We start from the raw sequence: 20,894 nt of genomic DNA, 5'->3' as shown, positions 1-20,894 counted from the left end.
AGGGGAATACAATATTATAAGTCAGATCTTCATATCAATACTGTTGAATCTCCTTTTGGGTAAGTACACAGGGATGGGACACAAGGATCTTATAGAAGTGCTTCTGAGATAGCATGGGGGAACAGGGGTACACTGTAATACTGTAAATTCAGAAATTATTGCAGATTTTCACTTGTTGAACTTTTAAAATTGTGGTTAACTTACACCCACAAAATCAACAAAAATTGGTAACCCAGGAATAATAATGAATCCACAGTACGAAAGAAGGTAGTGTAGATAGATTACTTTTAACTTTTCAGATACAAGTGGCACATTCCATTTAGATATATGGTCCTTTATGAAGATGATACAAATAGTACTGGTATGGTCTGGCTTCACAAAGGTTCTGGTAAGTTGTTTTATAGTTCAGTTACTATTGACAACAAACAAATAATTGATGGACGTTGGCAGCCCTGAGGTCTAAATAGTTTGTCTTCCGTGATAACTAGCCTGTCAACACTGAGGTTGTGAACCCTGCTTGTGGTGAGTTGTGTGTGACTACGATCTTTATTGACAAGGATTACCTGTTTTTGTCGAGCCTTCGACTTTTGTCGAAAAAGCGAGACATAGCGATCCTACATTCCGTCGGCGTCGTCGTTGTCGTCGGCGGCGTCCACAAATATTCACTCTGTGGTTAAAGTTTTTGAAATTTTAATAACTTTCTTAAGCTATCCTGGATTTCTACCAAACTTGGACAGAAGCTTGTTTATGATCATAAGATAATATTCAAAAGTAAATTTTGTAAAAAAAAAATTCCATTTTTTCCGTATTTTACTTATAAATGGACTTAGTTTTTCTGCCAAGAAACATTACATTCACTCTGTGGTTAAAGTTTTTGAAATTTTAATAACTTTCTTAAACTATCCTGGATTTCTACCAAACTTGGAAAGAAGCTTGTTTATGATCATAAGATAGTATCCAGAAGTAAATTTTGTAAAAAAAAAATCCATTTTTTCCGTAGTTTACTTATAAATGGACTTAGTTTTTCTGCCAAGAAACATTACATTCACTCTGTGGTTAAAGTTTTTGAAATTTTAATAACTTTCTTAAACTATCCTGGATTTCTACCAAACTTGGAAAGAAGCTTGTTTATGATCATAAGATAGTATCCAGAAGTAAATTTTGTAAAAAAAAAAATCCATTTTTTCCGTATTTTACTTATAAATGGACTTAGTTTTTCTGCCAGTTAACATTACATTCACTCTGTGGTTAAAGTTTTTAAAATTTAACAACTTTCTTAAACTATCCTGGATTTGTACCAAACTTGGACAGAAGCTTGTTTATGATTAAAATCTAGTATCTAGAAGGAAATTTTGTTAAAATTTTGTTTGATTTTTGCCGTATTTTACTTATAAATGGACTTTGTTTTTCTTCCAGTTAACATTACATACAGTCTGCAGTTTAAGATTTTAAAACATTTATTAGATTCATAAACTATCCTGGATTTTTACCAAACTTGGACAGAAGCTACTTACAATCAAAAGATAGTATAGAGAGGAATATTTTTATTTATTTTTTTCCTCATTTTTGTTGAGCCTGCGATTAACAGCAAAAGTAGGCAAGACACTGGGTTCCGCGGAACCCTTACGAATTTTTCTATCACAGGTAAGTGGTTCTCTCTAGGTACTCTGTCTTCCTCCAAAGGTTAAACTGGACGACCTGAAATAGCCATGGTCATCAAAAGTGGTGTTAAACACTAAAAAAAATGATTGATTGAGGGATCCTTCAGAGGTAGGTGTTACATGTTTCTTTGTCCTGATGTCATGAATGTGTAGAGATAGTTTACATTCTTTATAATTCATATTCAGAGTTTTAAGTATCCAAGATTTATTGAGTTGCATGAGAAATTACAAAAAGACCATTTTGAAATTTGCAGTTTGTCTGTCTGTCCCGCTTCAGGTTAAAGTTTTTGGTCAAGGAAGTTTTTGATGAAGTTGAAGTCCAATCAGCTTGAAACTTAGTACACATGTTCCCTATGATATGATCTTTCTAATTTTAAGGTAGTTTTTGATGAAGTTGAAGTCCAATCAACTTGAAACTTAGTACATATGTTCTCTATGATATGATCTTTCTAATTTTAATGTCAAATTAGAGTTTTGACCCTAATTTCACGGTCCATTGAACATAGAAAATGAAAGTGCGAGGGGGGCATCCGTGTACTATGGACACATTCTTATTTTCTTTATTTCTGAAGTAAAACAAGCATCTTGAAGGTAACAGAAAAAAACACTTGTGTTTTCTTTCCCACCTGTCATTCTTTTCATATATCCCTATAAAACTGCCTTTGTAGTATGCATGTGATCTTTGGTCAGGTCAAATCAGTTTTCAATGAAAAAAAATTATGCTGAAAATCCAAGAAGTAGGATTAAGGAAAAAGCTCAGATTAGGAATAATGTGACTGTGTTCTTGCTGACTGTTACCTAGTGAGCTACCACTGAAAATCATGCTCACCATATAATTTACATTGTGTATTCCTATTATTTACAACATTTCCATTTGTATATCTGTACTCTTGTTATAATTACATCGTTACACTAATAAATCAATCAATTTATTGACCAACCACAATAGAATATATTGCTCCACTACAGATAAAAATGATTATTTACATTTTATTTTTCAGCTGAAATCAGTGTTACAAAAGATGTAAAGCTGATTAAAGGGAATTATGGGATGTATGGATTTTACAGAGTGAACTATGAAGAGGTCATGTGGAAGACTATTATACAACAATTACAGACAGATCATACAGTAAGATAAAAATATACAACAGTTACGGACAGATCATACAGTAAGATAAAAATATACAACAGTTACAGACAGATCATACAGTAAGATAAAAATATACAACAGTTACGGACAGATCATACAGTAAGATAAAAATATACAACAGTTACGGACAGATCATACAGTAAGATAAAAATATACAACAGTTACGGACAGATCATGCAGTAAGATAAAAATATACAACAGTTACGGACAGATCATGCAGTAAAATAAAAATATACAACAGTTACGGACAGATCATACAGTAAGATAAAAATATACAACAGTTACGGACAGATCATACAGTAAGATAAAAATATACAACAGTTACGGACAGATCATACAGTAAGATAAAAATATACAACAGTTACGGACATCATACAGTAAGATAAAAATATACAACAGTTACGGACAGATCATACAGTAAGATAAAAATATACAACAGTTACGGACAGATCATACAGTAAGATAAAAATATACAACAGTTACGGACAGATCATACAGTAAGATAAAAATATACAACAGTTACGGACAGATCATACAGTAAGATAAAAATATACCACAGTTACAGACAGATCATACAGTAAGATAAAAATATACAACAGTTACAGACAGATCATACAGTAAGATAAAAACAAAATACTCCTTATGCTTTTAAGAATTTATGCTATTTTCCTATATAAGTTCAAGTACAGACTAGTTTTCTATTTGAATATTAAGGGAAATACATCTATCCTGACTGCAGAAATGAAAAGGCTAGGGTTGTCATCCAGTTATCTTTCTTAAATTATTTAGTTTCTGAAATGTAGTTGAATAGTTGTTTGTTTGTGCTTGCATCAAAATCAGTTCATGTTAGCATTGAACTATTATGCAGACTTTACACAATTATTTCAATGTCTTTGTATCTTGTATTTACACCAAAATGTCGTGAAATGAAATTGGATACCCTTCATTTATCATGGTTTTCAATAACATATGATAAAATCGCTGAAAGACCCCTCTCCTAAATAATTGAAAACTATGATTCTGCATTGACAATAATATAATGATGTAAATTAGATACACCCATTCGGGTTAACACCCTCAAGGTGTATCTAATACATGCATGGTTGATACATCACATAGTAAAGACTGTTTGTTTTATCTTTAGGTTTTATCACCAGGTGATAGATCAGGTCTGATAGATGATGTTTTCAACTTAGCAAGGTTTGTTATTTATTAGAATATATAGAAAGCAAATTGACAAATAAAAAAAAAAGAAATTTGTTTGTGTAAAATGTTAATTTTAGGTATAAAATTCATTATGAATCTGAATATAATATTAAAAAATGAAATTTCTAATCCTTATTGAAATAAATATAACTACAATATTCGTACTTGTAGAAAAATAGAAAATTGTTTGTACTAGAGTGAGAAACATGAAGATGATTCCTAAAGTTTTTCTTCTGTTCATAAAGAGTACAATAAATTTTATATTTTCCTACAAAGTCTGAATATTGTTTTTATCCTGCAATTTCAAAATTTAGAGTTTTTTTTTACCTTTCAACTCTTGAATTTAATTTTCAATGAAATCAACATGTCATAGTTGTGGACTGTGAATTGAACCCAAAAGTGAACTCGTACATAAACAGTGAATGTTACCGTTCTCTCAACAGAAACAGGATACCAGGACACTATGTATATGTATACTATACATGTATATTGCTCTTGTTCATCTTTACACCTGTATTTGTATAGACAAATGGTCAGTTGCAGGAAAAATGTATATATACAGGAGGAAATCAATTTATTCGATTTTATGATATGTTAAATGAAAAAGTTTATTTGTCATTATTATGCCCCCGCCATAGATAATGGGGACATTAAGTGTTACCCTGGACCATCTTTCCATCCCTCTATCTGTCCGTCTGTATTTTTGTCCGTCCCAAATTTTGTTTCTGCACTCTAACTTAAGTTTGTCTCATTCAAATTTTATGAAACTCATACAAAATGCTAAAACTGCAACACACAGACAGAGTTCGAATTTGGGTTGTTAGTCCTTTACCGTTCTAGATTTATGCCCCTTTTTAACTTGGAATGTTGCAAAGCTTGAGCGGGGGTATTTATGTCCTCAGACACATTCTTCTTTTTTTTCCCAGACTATTGTAGAACAGGTTGAATTTTATGAACAATTTAAAATCATATTTATAAGCTATCCCTTAAATAAAATAAAAAATTGCATGGAGCTGACAGCTGTCTTTCTTATGTCAAAAGAGATAGAACATATTGTAACCTGTTTTACAGAGCTGGTTTAGTAAAACACACAACAGCATTAGATATGACAAAGTATCTGAAGAAAGAACAGGATTATGCCCCTTGGTACAGTGCATTAGATGGTCTTGGTTTTATCAGGAAAATTCTTCAAAAGAGTCCAGCTTATGAACAGTTCAAGGTATGAATGATAAATGATATTATCATTATTAAAACAAGAAGATGTGGTGTGATTGCCAATGAGACAACTCTCCACCAGAGACTGGATGACGAAGAAGTTAGCAACTATAGGTCACTGTACAGACTTCAACAATGAGTAAAACCCACACCACATAGTAAGCTATAAAAGGGCCAGAAATGACAAATGTAAAACAATTCGAAGGAGAAAACTAATGGCCTGATTTATGTACAAAACAATAAACGAAAAACTGATATAATATACAGTAATAAATGACAACCACTGAATTGTAGGCTCCTGACTTGGGACTGGCACATACAGAATGTGGTGGGGTTAAATCTGTTTGCTGATGCCAAACCCTCTCCATGTAATTATAAATTTGATTAGTTAAATCACTATATAGCCAAACCCTTTCCATTGAAAACAAGGTTATTGGGTTGATGCTAATGAGACGGCAAAATAAAGCAATGTAAATTAAAAAATAAATGTCCATTTATTATTGCGATTTTTCTTAATTGCGATTTCACTAAATTGTGCATACAAATATTGCTATCAAATTTTAAAATGCAATTTTTTTTAATTTTTGTAATACCTCTTCCAATGCATTTTTCACAATAATTAAAATATCAAAAACAATTTCTGAAATTAGAGTAAACTGGATCTCTTTTGGAAAAGATAGTTTTAGGTTCAGAAATAATTAGTAAAATTATTACAGAATATTCAATCTTTCAAAAAAAGATTTACATTTAGACATGATTCCAGTTTATAGAGGGTTTGGATAAGATATGTGTTACTGGGCAAAGGCTAAATCTGTGAATTTTAAAGTACAATAAAAACAAAAAATCCTGTCATCAAGGTATTTTCTAACCTTTATCGCACATATCTTGACATTACAGACATATACATTAACCTTGGTTAAACCTATACAGTCCAGTTTAACATGGAACGACAGTGGGGAACCTTTACAAAAGTAAGTTATTTGTTATATAAGAAAAAACTTTGCTTTTATTGACAAAATTGTGAATTTCTAAAATGAATTATGAATACTAGTATTTACATACAAAATTACTTACACAAAATTTGCCAATTCCTCCAAAAATTTTAATTTTGGAAAATTTACTGCTGTAAAAATCATTGATAACTTAAAAAAAAAATTTGGTTAAAGTATGATTGAATGATATACTTGCAATTTATATATGTTTTGACAAGAAAGCTAGCATTAAAAAAAATGACATATATACGATATATTGTGAAAAAAGTCATTGTTTTAGCAGGAAAATGGCTGAAATGCATCCATGTGAAATTAATTGATAAAATTCAATTCAATTCAACTCAAAGTTTTATTTTAAGTCAATTTTCAATAAACTACATAAACACAAGCTCTAGTGAGCTTTTCAAATAGACTGAATAACAAAATATATACACATATACAAAAGTCATGAAAACAACACAATTTTAAACATACAGTGCATGGTAAGATGCCATAGATGACATATAAAAGTTAAAAACATAGTATGCAAAATAAAGTATATCTTAAAACATAACATAAGTTAGAGTGATAAGCACAGCTGATAATAGCAACTAAAAAAGCTAAACAAATCAAATAGTCATACAAAAAATTAAAAATAAAAAAGCTCGGGCATAAAAACACTATATGCATGCACTGCACTGACATGAGCTGTTATTGGATCCCATGTTTGTACTAAATTTTTTGAATTGGTCAAAAGATGTTTCCATTCGACAATGGTAAGGCAGCTCATTCCAGATTTGTGCAGCATTATAGCGAAACGATCTTAAACCATACCTGGTAGTTCTGACTCTTGGTAGTACTGCTGTTTCCTGTGATCTTAAATTATACTTCTGAATTTTGATATCATTTAAATCATGAAGATAGCTTGGGCTTTTTTTGTGGATTATTTTAAAAGTTTCTGTTGCAATAGTTTTTAAAGGCAGTGCTTTAATGCCTTTCTAGTTGCCGTGTTAATCTTTCTTTCCGCGATATCCAACTTATCTACGTGGGGGGTCATTAGGCTCCAAGTAGATCCGGAAAATGTTGATTCTCTCCTCTTCTTATTGTGATATAAAATGTTTTTTGTTTCATTTCATTTACATTGGGAAATAGAGAAACGATCATTGTGTTTTGTTAGTTTTAAAAACTTTTGATATATTTGTATTTTACATTATAAGCAGTCAACCGATTGACAAACTAGAATTATTTGAATTCCGTGTGGAAAGAGGTCGGGTTAATTTCGAGTGTTATCTGCAATCTAGATGTTTATAAATCATTTCAGTCGTTGATATAATAATTAAAGGTCGACTGAACATGAATTATATTATACTGTAAGGGACCTGGGGTAGGCTTCAATATAATTATATCATTTGGGTAAGTCTCTATAAAGGTTGCAGCAATAACCAATTTTAAACGTGTATATATATATATGTCTCTGGATGGTCAGCCATTATGGACCAATTGTGCCTGCCTGTAACAGAGAAATATCTGCCCAGCCACAAGACAACTGCCCAAAACGTATAATCTTAATCTTATGAAGTTTAGTGCACCAGCACTAAGATGATTAGTGAACAGAAGGATCCATTTCTAGTCAAGAAAACAGTCTTTGCTCATTTTGGAAGTTGTAAGTTGATTTACCATTTACTTGACATTCATATTTCACTAACTATAATGCATAATCCACAGGACTAAATATTTATTAGCACATAATTATAATAATATGGAAAAATACAGGAATGAAATATATTCTTCTTATATTGTTTCTATAACTATGTCACCCTTGACTAAGCCTGGTGATGAAGCATGTATAATTTAGGGTAAGAAAAATCTATATTTAAGATTGTGATGGCACATCCAAAGTTGGACTGGAACATCCAAATACCAAACAATTGGCACAATCATATAACTAATTATGTCAGGCCGGAAATAACAGTTTATCTTTAGTGAAATCCTAATTAATGGTCCCTTGTTAATTATCTGTGGTTAAAAAGGTCGATGTGATGGGGAATAACTGCATGATTACATTGTTAACACTCTGGGGCAACTGGACAAGGTAGGAACTGACAGCCGTTTCTTATCCTTATTTCCCATTTAAATTCTGTACGTTCATGTGCTGAGTAAAAATTGATATAAAAATTGTATAATAAATATTCATACCTCTACTGTGTTGTTTTGTTCTTGCAAATATTTATACTTCTATATTTTGGTATTTCAAGTTACCCGCCACGGCAGCTATTCGCCATATTATGAAAGCGGCGCTCCTTATATAATAAAATTTATATGTCACGTGACATGTATTGGCCAACCGTAACAATGAAAACAAAAATGGTGGGACAAGTTGAGCCGGGCAATTGCCTGAACTTTCATGAATTTGGAGTTACTTAAGAGTTGACAGCTTGCCCGGGTGTGGCGCTTTATTAGCTATGACTTTAAGGAAAGCGGGACTATAGGTTAGAACGTCGTACATTATGTAAATTTTAATCGGGCAAGCAAAACATGATTTGGGGTAAAGCGCTTTGATACAAAAAATGGCGTAATCACATTGTAAACAGGCTTAGTGCAGAAATAACCCAAGGGCGGCACATTCATATCATTTAGATACATAATTATAATAAGAAATTGTTAATTGAAATTTATGTTTCCACGTTTACTGATCTTGCAAAAATACTAATCTCAAAGAAAATAAATAGCAGACGAATTCATAGACGTCTAGACGGTCATGTGACTTTGTTTACATGGTGATCGATTACGATCAGCTGAGAATCAATATTCTGTTTACTTCTTATTTTAAACATGTAATGATTACTTTACAAAAATATAAAGCAGCAGTTAAACGTGGAAGTTCTATGGTCTTTACTTTTATATGATTTAAAGACTTGTGAAATTTATGAAAAGAAAACAACAAACATGATTAACTTTGAACTTATGTCATGAACAAGTTAACAAATAATGAAATATTTCCATTGAAACTATTTCCTGGCTTGCAACAAGCAAAATTACCAAATATTTTAACATAACAAAGGTCCTTAGCCAAACATTATCAACAAGAACTTGTAAATTGGCAAAACATGAAAAATAAAAGGAAATGTGGATTTCCAATAATTTAAAAATATGTCAGGGGGGGTACACCCTGCACATTACACCCTCCCCACCTTAAAGTGGTGGAATTCTCCCGAATTCAATAAATATTTCACTCATTTCTTGTACAACACAACTCAATGCATACAGTATAATCAGCCATTGTTATATAAAGAAAGATATTGCCATTTGTGTTGTCTGTCCATTCGACTTGTAATTGTTACATGTATAGCAAGAATACCTACTCCAAGCCTTGAGTTCACTTAAGATATCGGACCCAGCTGATATCATCTTACTCGTATAACATATGCTAGGCTACTGCATGCCTGATTTGTGATGCACAAGAAATCCTTATACATATATATATCATAAATGCATATCATAACAAATTTCAATATCAAGTAAAATCCACCCCCCATTGTCACATTGATGATTTCATACACTCAAGTGTTCATAATCTGTAATCTTTTGTATCTGCAGTAACGGACGGTATTTGTTTGTTAAAGTCCAAAATAATTGATATAGTGTTTTCATATAATGTCCAGCAATATTTTATGAATTAAATTTAAGCGTCTAATCTCAAAGGAATGCCAGCCTTATCCAAAGCATGGCAAATATGGTCTGTGGTTTTATCGCGACTAGCGCTTGCTTTCTCCAGCATGTCCAGCATGAAAGTAGTGGAAAGATCCGGCTTAATCCCTTCGGTGGCAATTAATCTTAAATTCTCATACATATAGTATCTGTTCTTCATTATGGTTCTGCTAAGATCTTTAATCTTATTATGCGGTGACGTTCCCGGTAAAGCAAACATATTATATTTGTCTAGGAGTCCGGCTCGACTAGGTATAGTTGTATTATTGGAGACCTGCTCATATTGGAAAGCAATATATTCCCAGTTTAACTTCCTGGTGTCGGGGGTCATGTCCTTCCAGCCCTGAGGAGGCCAGTCCTTGGTGAGAACATCTCCTGGAAGTTTCACCTGGACCTCCCCAGTCCAGTCCCGCCGTGCTGGAGGGAACAATGGCATTCCACCAAGACGTAGCAGCGAGGTTGCCCGCTCAGCAGGTGTCCTTAGCTCTACACTAGGTATATTTTCTGTAGTTATCGTCGCCAGCAACTGTTTTGGTGTCGGTATATATGTCGGTCCGGGTTGAGTGGGTTTTTCAGGTGTGTATGGTATGGTCTTGGTCGAAATCTTTGGCTTCTTTGCTGGGGGAGATACAGGTGGCATAGCTGGTGAGAAGGATCCGGTAGAAATTGGAGATAATGCTAAGGTAACGGCCGGCGTTGTAGGTGGTGTTGATGGTTTAGGTGAAGAGGTCTTTGGAATTGATGGTACAACTGTCACTGGTGCAGAGGATGGAGTGTTGCTGGAAGATGATTTGATGGATGGTTTTTCTGGTTTCTTACTGACTGTTAATGAAATTTTTGAAGTTTTCTTGGCCGAAATAGTTGGTTTCAAAATGCTTTTCTTTTTGAGTATTTCTGGATTTTTAGTGGGAGGAGCAAAAAGTTCTGTTGATGGTAAGGTATAAAAATCACTCTCTAAACGATGAATATTGGTAATGTATTTTTCTGGAAGTCCTAGTAATTTCACGGCCAGCGTTACTCTGTCACTGTATGCTTTCCCAAGCAACTTGTGTTTCCTTCCAGCGGATTGTTTACCTCCCTGCGGTATGGCCAGCATTCTCCTTGTCAATGCAGATACATATTTGACATCTGTCAGCAATGTATCTGCAATGGCAAATCGATATGTTTCCCTTCCAAAAACGGCTTCTACCATGATACTCTGTGGCACCAGTGCCACATAAGTTATGCGCCAGGCATCAGGTTTTGTTATGTCCATATCCATGGAAGAGGATGAGGCCGCCCGTGTCTCATCCCCGGAGTATACTGGTTGGAAAAGTTCCTCACCTGGAGGCCCATCAAATTTTGTTCCTTCCTTCCATCCCTGCTCCCACTCTTCTGGCGTCCTGTAAGTGTCTTTCGACTTCTTCATCCATGCCTGCATGGCTTTCTTTAGGTCTTGCTGGTGGTGAATAAAAGGCAGTGGGCCTAACTACCTTCCTGTAACATGCCGGATGCACAGCAAGGTAGTAAGCATTCCCTTCCGAAAGAACGTCCGGTCTCATGTCTTGCATGGATTCTTTGTGGAACCGGTTACAATGGTCCTTCAACTCCCAGACTCTTTTATACTTAGTTGGCCTGTCCAGACAAAAGGGACACACCACTTCCATCTTAGAATGTATGCTGCTTGCTAAATGTGATTTCAGCTGTTTGGTGGTGTCAAACTTTTCCGGACATATCCAGCATTCTTTTTCCATCTGAAAACAGAACATCTCTGTAAGTGTGCGGTCACATTTGATATATATATATATATATATATATTGTATAACTTGTATATAGATAATTATTAGAAATATATTTAACATTGTTCTTTTAATTTGTTTTGTAGGTATGAAGATTATTTGAATGGTGCTGTAGCTGAAAGGTCAGGTTACTCCAGTCTTGTATCCTTGAAACACTTTAGAGATGCACAGAAAAACTTGGTACTCTGGACAGGTGACCATAATATATAGTACATGGACAGTTTGCGTATGGACGATATATGCACATTAACTCATTTCATTTAATCAAATGAATGTCTTTGTTGAAGTAAAACATCTTGACTTGGTTTTCTTTGTTGGGTTTTTTTTTTTAATTTTTTTTTTTATAGTAAATATATATATTATGTAACATCTATATATTATATTATGATAGTACTCAGCACATGAACACTAATTTATTGAATTATTGGGTAAATAATAGGAATCCCCAGTCTTGACAGGACACTGACCACATCATCTTAGTTCTTAACAAGCTAGTGAATTATTTTATACAGGGTAAAACAGCCTTGACACATTTTATAATTTCCAATACCAAATCCAGTTGGCGTATCAGTACAAGTCCTTTGCCCGCAAAGGACGTGGCTCACCACTGAGAAACCACAGAGCGACTACCAATTTCATGGATGGCCAGTCCAGTCCCTTGTAGCCCTTTCTAGTTGACGGATCCGCCTCTCGACAATGCGTCCATCACCAAGATTGTTAAAATAACACACCTGTTATATATCAAAACATCAATGCGTCCATTGAAGAACCAAAATAAAAACTGAAATACGTCCGCACCTGGTTGGTCTAACTTCCTTTTTACACCTCATCATAGGCATAAAATTTACAAGGCACCAATTCATGAGTAACAATAAAATAAATTCAACAATTTATTTATCATATCACATAAGTCAAATATTCACAATATACATCTTCATTTCATAAAAATAATTCACTAACTCATTTGATCTGTTGTATTTTCTTCATCCACACATGCAGCTTTTGTCCTTCATATGGCATTAGTCTATTTACATGGTAGGCCTTTGCCATCTGCTTAGCAGTCTTTTTTACAATATAGGTAGTGTCATCCATACATCTAATAATAATGTATGGTCCTTTCCATTTAGCACTTAGTTTAGAACATACACCAATTTTCCGGGTTGGGTCATTCAGCCACACTCGTTGTCCCACTGTAAACATCCTTTTCTTTGATTTTACATCATAATACTTCTTTTGATACTGGACCTTATTTTTCAAATTCTTGCGGGCTAATTCATGAACTGTTTGTAATCTATTTTGCAGGTCTATAACAAAGTCTTCTTTACATGTAGTATAATCTTGGGCTGGGGAAGGCATTGGAATTACAGCTTGTAATGGAAGAGTTACTTCCCTTCCAAAGGTTAGGAAATTTGGTGTAAATCCAGTGGTTGAATGAACTGATGATCTGTAGGCAAGTAAAACTTGAGGCAAATATTCATCCCAAACAGCTTGGTCTTTTGCACAGTACATACTTAACATATTCGTTAAAGTACGGTTAAACCTTTCAACACAGCCATTAGACTGTGGATGAAAAGAAGTTGATCTGGTTTTGTCAATACATAACAATTCACACATTTCCTTGAAAATTTTGGATTCGAAATTTGCTCCTTGGTCTGTATGGATCTGCAAGGGGGTACCAAATTTACAAACAAATTCATTAACAAATATCTTGGCCACTGTTGCTGCTTCTTGGTCTGGAATTCCATAAGCGTCTGTCCATTTAGAAAAACAATCTGTCAAAACCAGACAAAATCTGTTACCTAGTCGTGTCTTTGGCAAGGGTCCCAAGATGTCAATTGCAATTCTTTCCATTGGAGCACCAACATTATAATTCCCTAGTGGAGCTCTAGAACTTTGTTTCAACACTGGTTTTCTCGAGGCACAACTATCACACTTTCTAATATAATCTTGAATGCAGACTTTCATTCTGGGCCAGTAAAAGTGCTGTTTAATCTTCTCCACGGTTTTCTCTACACCTAGGTGTCCAGCAGAGGGTATATCATGGTTATATTTTAAAACAGTATCTTTGTAAGACTCAGGTACTACAAGTCTCAAGTGAGTTTGTTCCAAATTATCAATCCAATTTACATATAATACGCCATTGTAAATTTCAAATCTGTCCCACATGTTCCATAAGGTTTTTAAATCTGTTGATTCCTCAGATAGTGAATTCCATTCCGGTTTTGTCTCTTTGTCTTCAAATTTTATGAATAACTGACCAATAATTTTGTCTTGTAACTGCTGTTGTCTTAAAGTATTGACATCCCACCCTAAAAGTACAAACTGGTTCCTTGTTGGACTGGTATCTGCTTTACTACGTGTTACTGTTCTAACTGATAAATGTTCTTTTCCTTCAGAGTCTTCATCACAACTGTCTTGGGCGTTGTTAACACTCTCTTGTCTGGAACATGAAGCACAAGGATTTCTGGAAAGTGCATCTGCATTCCTATGTTTTAGACCAGGCCGGTGTACAACTGTAAGATCATAAGTTCCAAGTTCTTGCAGCCACCTTGCAACTTGGCCAGTTGGTGCCTTTAAGTTCCTCATCCAGCTGACAGCAGAATTATCAGTCCTTATTAAAATGGGTTGTCCATAGAGATAGGAATGGAAGTGGCGAAGAGCACAAACAACAGCCAATAATTCTTTGCGAGTCACACAGTAGCTCTGCTCAGGTTTGGTCATGGCTTTGCTCATGTAAGCAATAACTCTTTCTTGTCCGTCCTGCTCTTGGGAAAGTACTGCTCCCAATGCCTTATCACTAGCATCAGTATCAAGGATAAATTTAGATCCAATTATAGGATATCCTAGGATTGGGGGTGAGGTTAAAACTTCTTTAAGCCTAGTGAAAGCTTCTTCACAGTTATCTGTCCAGTTGAATGCAGCATATTTTTCACAAAGTTTATGTAAGGGTCTGGCTATTTCAGCAAATTTGGGAACGAATCTTCTGTAGTAGGAACATAGTCCTAGGAAACTGCGCATCTGTTTCTGGTTCTTGGGCCTGGGCCATTTTTGTACAGCTTCTGTTTTCTCTGGATCTGTTTGAATACCATTTTCAGAGACAATGTGACCTAAAAATTTGACCTTTTTCTGAAAAAATATGCATTTTGAGGGTTTCAATTTCAATCCTGAGTCTAACAATCTTTGGAACACATGCTCAAGTCTTTCGATTGATTCTTGTACTGTAGAGGCAGGGACAATAATATCATCTAGATATAATAAACATTCCTCCCACTGTAACCCACGTAATACACTCTCCATTAATCTCTGAAAACTGTTGGGGGCATTGGCTAACCCAAATGGCATTACAATAAATTGGTATAATCCTTGGCTAGTTGCAAAGGCTGTCTTTTCTTTATCAGATTCTTTCATCTCCAGCTGCCAAAATCCACTATTTAAGTCCATACATCCGTAGAAACTGGCTGTAGAAAGAGCATCAAGGCAGTCATCTATTCTTGGAATTGGGTAGGCTATTTTTTCCGTCATTAGTCCGTTTACGCCACGAAAATCAACACAAAAACGAGTTCCACCTTGGCCTCCTTTCTTGGCAATTAAAACAACAGGTGAAGACCAGCTACTGGTAGAGGGTTCTATTACTCCTAACTTCAACATTCTCTGGATCTCATCTTTTTCAATCTGCCTCTTGCCAAAAGGAAGTCTTCTTGGTGGCTGTCTAATTGGTACTGCATTTCCAGTATTTATTTCATGTTGGATTAAATGGGTCCTTCCTATGTCGTCTGAAGACTTTGAGAATACAATTTTGTATCTTTTAAGTAGATTGGCAAAATCTATACTTTCGTTTTCATTCAAATGAATACAACTTCTTTCCCATAACTCTTTCAAATATTCTGGTAAATTAGATTCTTCTGGATTTTCATCTAAAGAAACCTCTGTACAACAAACAGCAATACTGTTCTTCTCGTAATATGATTCACAATCTCCTAACTTCATTTTTGGATATATCTTGATATCAGTATCATTAAAATTATGCAGACTAACAACTTTGTTTTCAGCAGAAGTTTGTAGTATGGCAGGCAAAATGGCTATATTTTTCTCGTCAAACAGTCGTACAGATGGTTCAATCATACAGCTCTCACTCAATTTTTCACAGAAGGGGATATCCACAGGTATAAACATTCTTGAATTTGCAGGTATGGTAATTTCTTCTTTGACTTCTACACGGCACACCATCTGAGTTTCTCCAGCAACCCAACATTGAATGTCTGTCAAACTGGTCTGTAACACCATACGCTGATAATCAATTTTGTTGACATAATGTAACAGGAAGTCTTGTCCAATAATAGCATCTGGACTGATATCACACACTATGATAGTTTGGGGAAATAGTTTACCATTAAAATTCAGGTTCATTATGCTCTGACCATAAGCTGTAATTGTATTTCCATTTACATCCTTTATATTTAATCTTGAAGGTTCTAAATTGGGCTTGCTTCTTTCTAAAATTTGGTCAAACATTTTGCAAGCTAACAGTGTAGTAGTAGAGCCAGTGTCTACTAGAAATTCAACATGAAGTCCACAAATCTCCCCAACGGCATAAAATCCGTTATCGAATTTCCCACAAGTTTTCCCCAATTGCCCAATTCTTTTATTACAATTATCATTAATTCCATAAATTTCTTTTATAGGCCCATTAGATGAGTCATCCGTCAAATAGGGGCCCTCTACATTGACGGTTTGTAGTTTTCCTGCTGCTTTCCAGTGTTATTGGATCCATAGTATGGTCTTGATTGATTGGTTGCATAACTCATCACTTTCTTCAGCATTGGACAGTCTTTGATTATATGCCTAGGTGATTCACAAATAAAACATTTACGTTCAAACTTCCCTTGGGATGGTACATTTGCTTTATACATGGTCTGGGGGGTAGCTGTCGGGGTATTATAACTTGTCTGTTCAAGCTTTGCTACTCTGGCATTCAGCTGGTCAAAACTGTAGTCTTGGTCATCATCTGTAGAAATTTGTCTTACAGCTGTTTTCTTCTTCTCTGTAACTGGTGGTTCTCCTAAAATAGCCTCATATCTTTCTATTACTTGGACTGCATCAGATATGGTAGCACATTCTTTGTCAATACATCTACATTTCATTTCAAGTGACACTGATTTGTACAGTTGGTTTAGGGCAAGAGCTTCTTGGGCACTGGGGTCAAGGTTGGTATAAGCTTTTTGGGAAAGTTGTCTCAATTCATCTCCTAGCATGGCAATTGATTCACATGGCAAACGTTTTCTGGATTCAAACCTTGAAAGCCATCTACTCTGTTGTCTGGTACATCCAAACCGTTGCTGCAATTTTGATACAAGTATATCATAATTTCTTCTCTCTTCAAAAGTCAGGCTTATGTAAAAAGTACGTGCTGGACCACGTAAACTAGCTGCCAAAGTTAAACATTTGTCTTTGTCAGATAATCCTCCTAACTCCACACAGTCTTCAAAATGAGAAAAGTACTCATCCCAATCACTGCTACCACTATATGAATCTGGTTTGATATAAAAACTCCGATTATTTCCTTTGGGCCTACCAATTGCATCACCGTTTCCAAAATCTCTGCTATATCTTCTTTCTTCTTCATATTCATGGTCATTTTGATCATCTCCTTGGCCAAATTCTGGTGGGGGTGCATGAAACTGGATTTCTGGGTCGGGACTGTCAGCCATATCTTTACAAAAATACGATTTTAAATAAAAACATCACGAAACGAATCAACACTAACATATTTACAAATTTTTAAAAGTTGTGGCGGGCGGTTACCATCACATCGAGCTATGTAACATCTAGGTTCGTATCTCTGGATTGCTTGGGAAAATTAAAGCAATCCCACATCTGACACCATTGTAAGGGACCTGGGGTAGGCTTCAATATAATTATATCATTTGGGTAAGTCTCTATAAAGGTTGCAGCAATAACCAATTTTAAACGTGTATATATATATATGTCTCTGGATGGTCAGCCATTATGGACCAATTGTGCCTGCCTGTAACAGAGAAATATCTGCCCAGCCACAAGACAACTGCCCAAAACGTATAATCTTAATCTTATGAAGTTTAGTGCACCAGCACTAAGATGATTAGTGAACAGAAGGATCCATTTCTAGTCAAGAAAACAGTCTTTGCTCATTTTGGAAGTTGTAAGTTGATTTACCATTTACTTGACATTCATATTTCACTAACTATAATGCATAATCCACAGGACTAAATATTTATTAGCACATAAATATAATAATATGGAAAAATACAGGAATGAAATATATTCTTCTTATATTGTTTCTATAACTATGTCACCCTTGACTAAGCCTGGTGATGAAGCATGTATAATTTAGGGTAAGAAAAATCTATATTTAAGATTGTGATGGCACATCCAAAGTTGGACTGGAACATCCAAATACCAAACAATTGGCACAATCATATAACTAATTATGTCAGGCCGGAAATAACAGTTTATCTTTAGTGAAATCCTAATTAATGGTCCCTTGTTAATTATCTGTGGTTAAAAAGGTCGATGTGATGGGGAATAACTGCATGATTACATTGTTAACACTCTGGGGCAACTGGACAAGGTAGGAACTGACAGCCGTTTCTTATCCTTATTTCCCATTTAAATTCTGTACGTTCATGTGCTGAGTAAAAATTGATATAAAAATTGTATAATAAATATTCATACCTCTACTGTGTTGTTTTGTTCTTGCAAATATTTATACTTCTATATTTTGGTATTTCAAGTTACCCGCCACGGCAGCTATTCGCCATATTATGAAAGCGGCGCTCCTTATATAATAAAATTTATATGTCACGTGACATGTATTGGCCAACCGTAACAATGAAAACAAAAATGGTGGGACAAGTTGAGCCGGGCAATTGCCTGAACTTTCATGAATTTGGAGTTACTTAAGAGTTGACAGCTTGCCCGGGTGTGGCGCTTTATTAGCTATGACTTTAAGGAAAGCGGGACTATAGGTTAGAACGTCGTACATTATGTAAATTTTAATCGGGCAAGCAAAACATGATTTGGGGTAAAGCGCTTTGATACAAAAAATGGCGTAATCACATTGTAAACAGGCTTAGTGCAGAAATAACCCAAGGGCGGCACATTCATATCATTTAGATACATAATTATAATAAGAAATTGTTAATTGAAATTTATGTTTCCACGTTTACTGATCTTGCAAAAATACTAATCTCAAAGAAAATAAATAGCAGACGAATTCATAGACGTCTAGACGGTCATGTGACTTTGTTTACATGGTGATCGATTACGATCAGCTGAGAATCAATATTCTGTTTACTTCTTATTTTAAACATGTAATGATTACTTTACAAAAATATAAAGCAGCAGTTAAACGTGGAAGTTCTATGGTCTTTACTTTTATATGATTTAAAGACTTGTGAAATTTATGAAAAGAAAACAACAAACATGATTAACTTTGAACTTATGTCATGAACAAGTTAACAAATAATGAAATATTTCCATTGAAACTATTTCCTGGCTTGCAACAAGCAAAATTACCAAATATTTTAACATAACAAAGGTCCTTAGCCAAACATTATCAACAAGAACTTGTAAATTGGCAAAACATGAAAAATAAAAGGAAATGTGGATTTCCAATAATTTAAAAATATGTCAGGGGGGGTACACCCTGCACATTACAATACAATTTAAAGCGCATTTCTGTTTATGCACGCGAACCCGTCTAACGTTATTGTTATTCCGCAGTTATATAAGTAGCAAATTATCGTTCCTGAATAGGTGGCGCCGTGGTAGCCGATCCTGTTCTTCAACTTCCGGTTTCTGCACTGTGCAACTATTACAGTTGCATTTTTAATTAACGATGCCAAGTACTTGTTGTTGTGTACCTGGATGTCATTTAAGAGGAGGACATGCATTTCCAAATGACTTAAAAAGAAGGAAAAGTTGGATCAACGCCATGGCCCATACGCAGATTGGACGAGAACACGATGAAATCGTGGAGTCCATCTCAATCAGCTGTTGTTTGCAAGGCACATTTTACTGAAAAAGACTACGTGCAGGAAACTATTCATGGTAAAACTCTATTTTCTTTTTAAAATATATAGTTATATATGTAATCGCCATGCGAATAAACCAAAGTCTGTTTACACCCGCAATTATCGTTTTAGAACAAAAGGGGGTGGTTAGTTCAAGACGTCATAATTTTTTGGATTACGATTCAATGTGATCTGTTTGAGATTTTTTGGTGCTTGCTACAATTATAATGATTTCTTATAAGAGGTATATCATACTGAGAATTATTTTAGCAGTAATTATGCTAATGTAGTAATGACAGGAATGCATAAGCTATGCCTCATAGACTTTCTTGAAAAATATCAATGACAATGTTAACAAAACAAAACAAAACAATGACATGCTCTCATCTATATTATAGTTATTTAGGTACAAACAATGTATGTTTGTTGCATACGACTCTCATTGTTTGTCCTTTGGATTTACATAACATACATATTGATGTACATTGACAACAATGATTGAATCAGGCTAACATAGTTTTATCCAGATTGTAATGAATAAATCTAGTTAATATTTTGCCAGGTAGTACAAAGTATGCATTGCTAATGGAAGTTCATTTAATTATAAGAAAACTAATGTTTTATAACCTTTTTCAGGGCGCAAACCCACCATACAGAGGCTTAAGTCTACTGCCATTCCCAGCCTATTTTCCTGGACCAAGCAAGAGACTGAATCGTCCGCAAAAAGAAAAATCAGGGCAGTTTCCTGTGAAAACAAAAGAACTAAACTTGATGAATATTGTAGTAGAAATCTAGAGGAAAGTTTTGATTGTAAAGTTGGTTTTCACGAAGAAGTCATTCATACTGCAGACAGGATTTATGACTGTCCACCACCAACTGCCGAGCTAATGTTGAGCTTCACAGATGGAATTACGCAAACACCATCAATGCCTATATTTTCAGCAGAGAATTTTGAAATGAAGACACGTGACACAGCCATGCATTTTTATACCGGTTTAGAGTTGTATACTAAATTTTTATTTGTTTTGACCACACTTGGTCCAGCAGCACATTGTTTGAGATACATATATTTTCAAATTGATAGGGTGTCATTTGAAAATCAGTTTATTTATGACTTTGATGAAATTGAGGCATTATACAACCAACTTTGAACT

General features: G+C 34.7%; 1 protein-coding gene and 1 long non-coding RNA gene across 2 annotated transcripts in view; both read left to right on the top strand.

Annotated features, from left to right (window-relative positions):
• LOC127739316 (endoplasmic reticulum aminopeptidase 1-like) overlaps positions 1-20,894 on the top strand; it is a 50,028-nt gene that overhangs the window by 16,496 nt on the left and 12,638 nt on the right. The window contains exons 10-14 of the mRNA XM_052250985.1: positions 300-388; positions 2,663-2,790; positions 3,956-4,011; positions 5,089-5,236; positions 6,130-6,203. Coding sequence (XP_052106945.1) covers positions 300-388; positions 2,663-2,790; positions 3,956-4,011; positions 5,089-5,236; positions 6,130-6,203 — 495 coding nt within the window. The remainder of the gene's footprint in view (positions 1-299; positions 389-2,662; positions 2,791-3,955; positions 4,012-5,088; positions 5,237-6,129; positions 6,204-20,894) is intronic.
• Positions 7,972-11,831, top strand: LOC127739326 (uncharacterized). Its single transcript, XR_008000398.1, has 2 exons — positions 7,972-8,692; positions 11,776-11,831. It is a non-coding gene; the product is annotated as an uncharacterized LOC127739326 (long non-coding RNA).

The sequence above is a fragment of the Mytilus californianus genome, unplaced genomic scaffold (assembly GCF_021869535.1).
Source record: "Mytilus californianus isolate M0D057914Y unplaced genomic scaffold, xbMytCali1.0.p SCAF_4, whole genome shotgun sequence".
Taxonomy (NCBI): Eukaryota; Metazoa; Mollusca; class Bivalvia; order Mytilida; family Mytilidae; genus Mytilus; species Mytilus californianus.
Note: the sequence above shows the minus strand (reverse complement) of the source record. Positions and strands in the feature narration are given on the sequence as shown.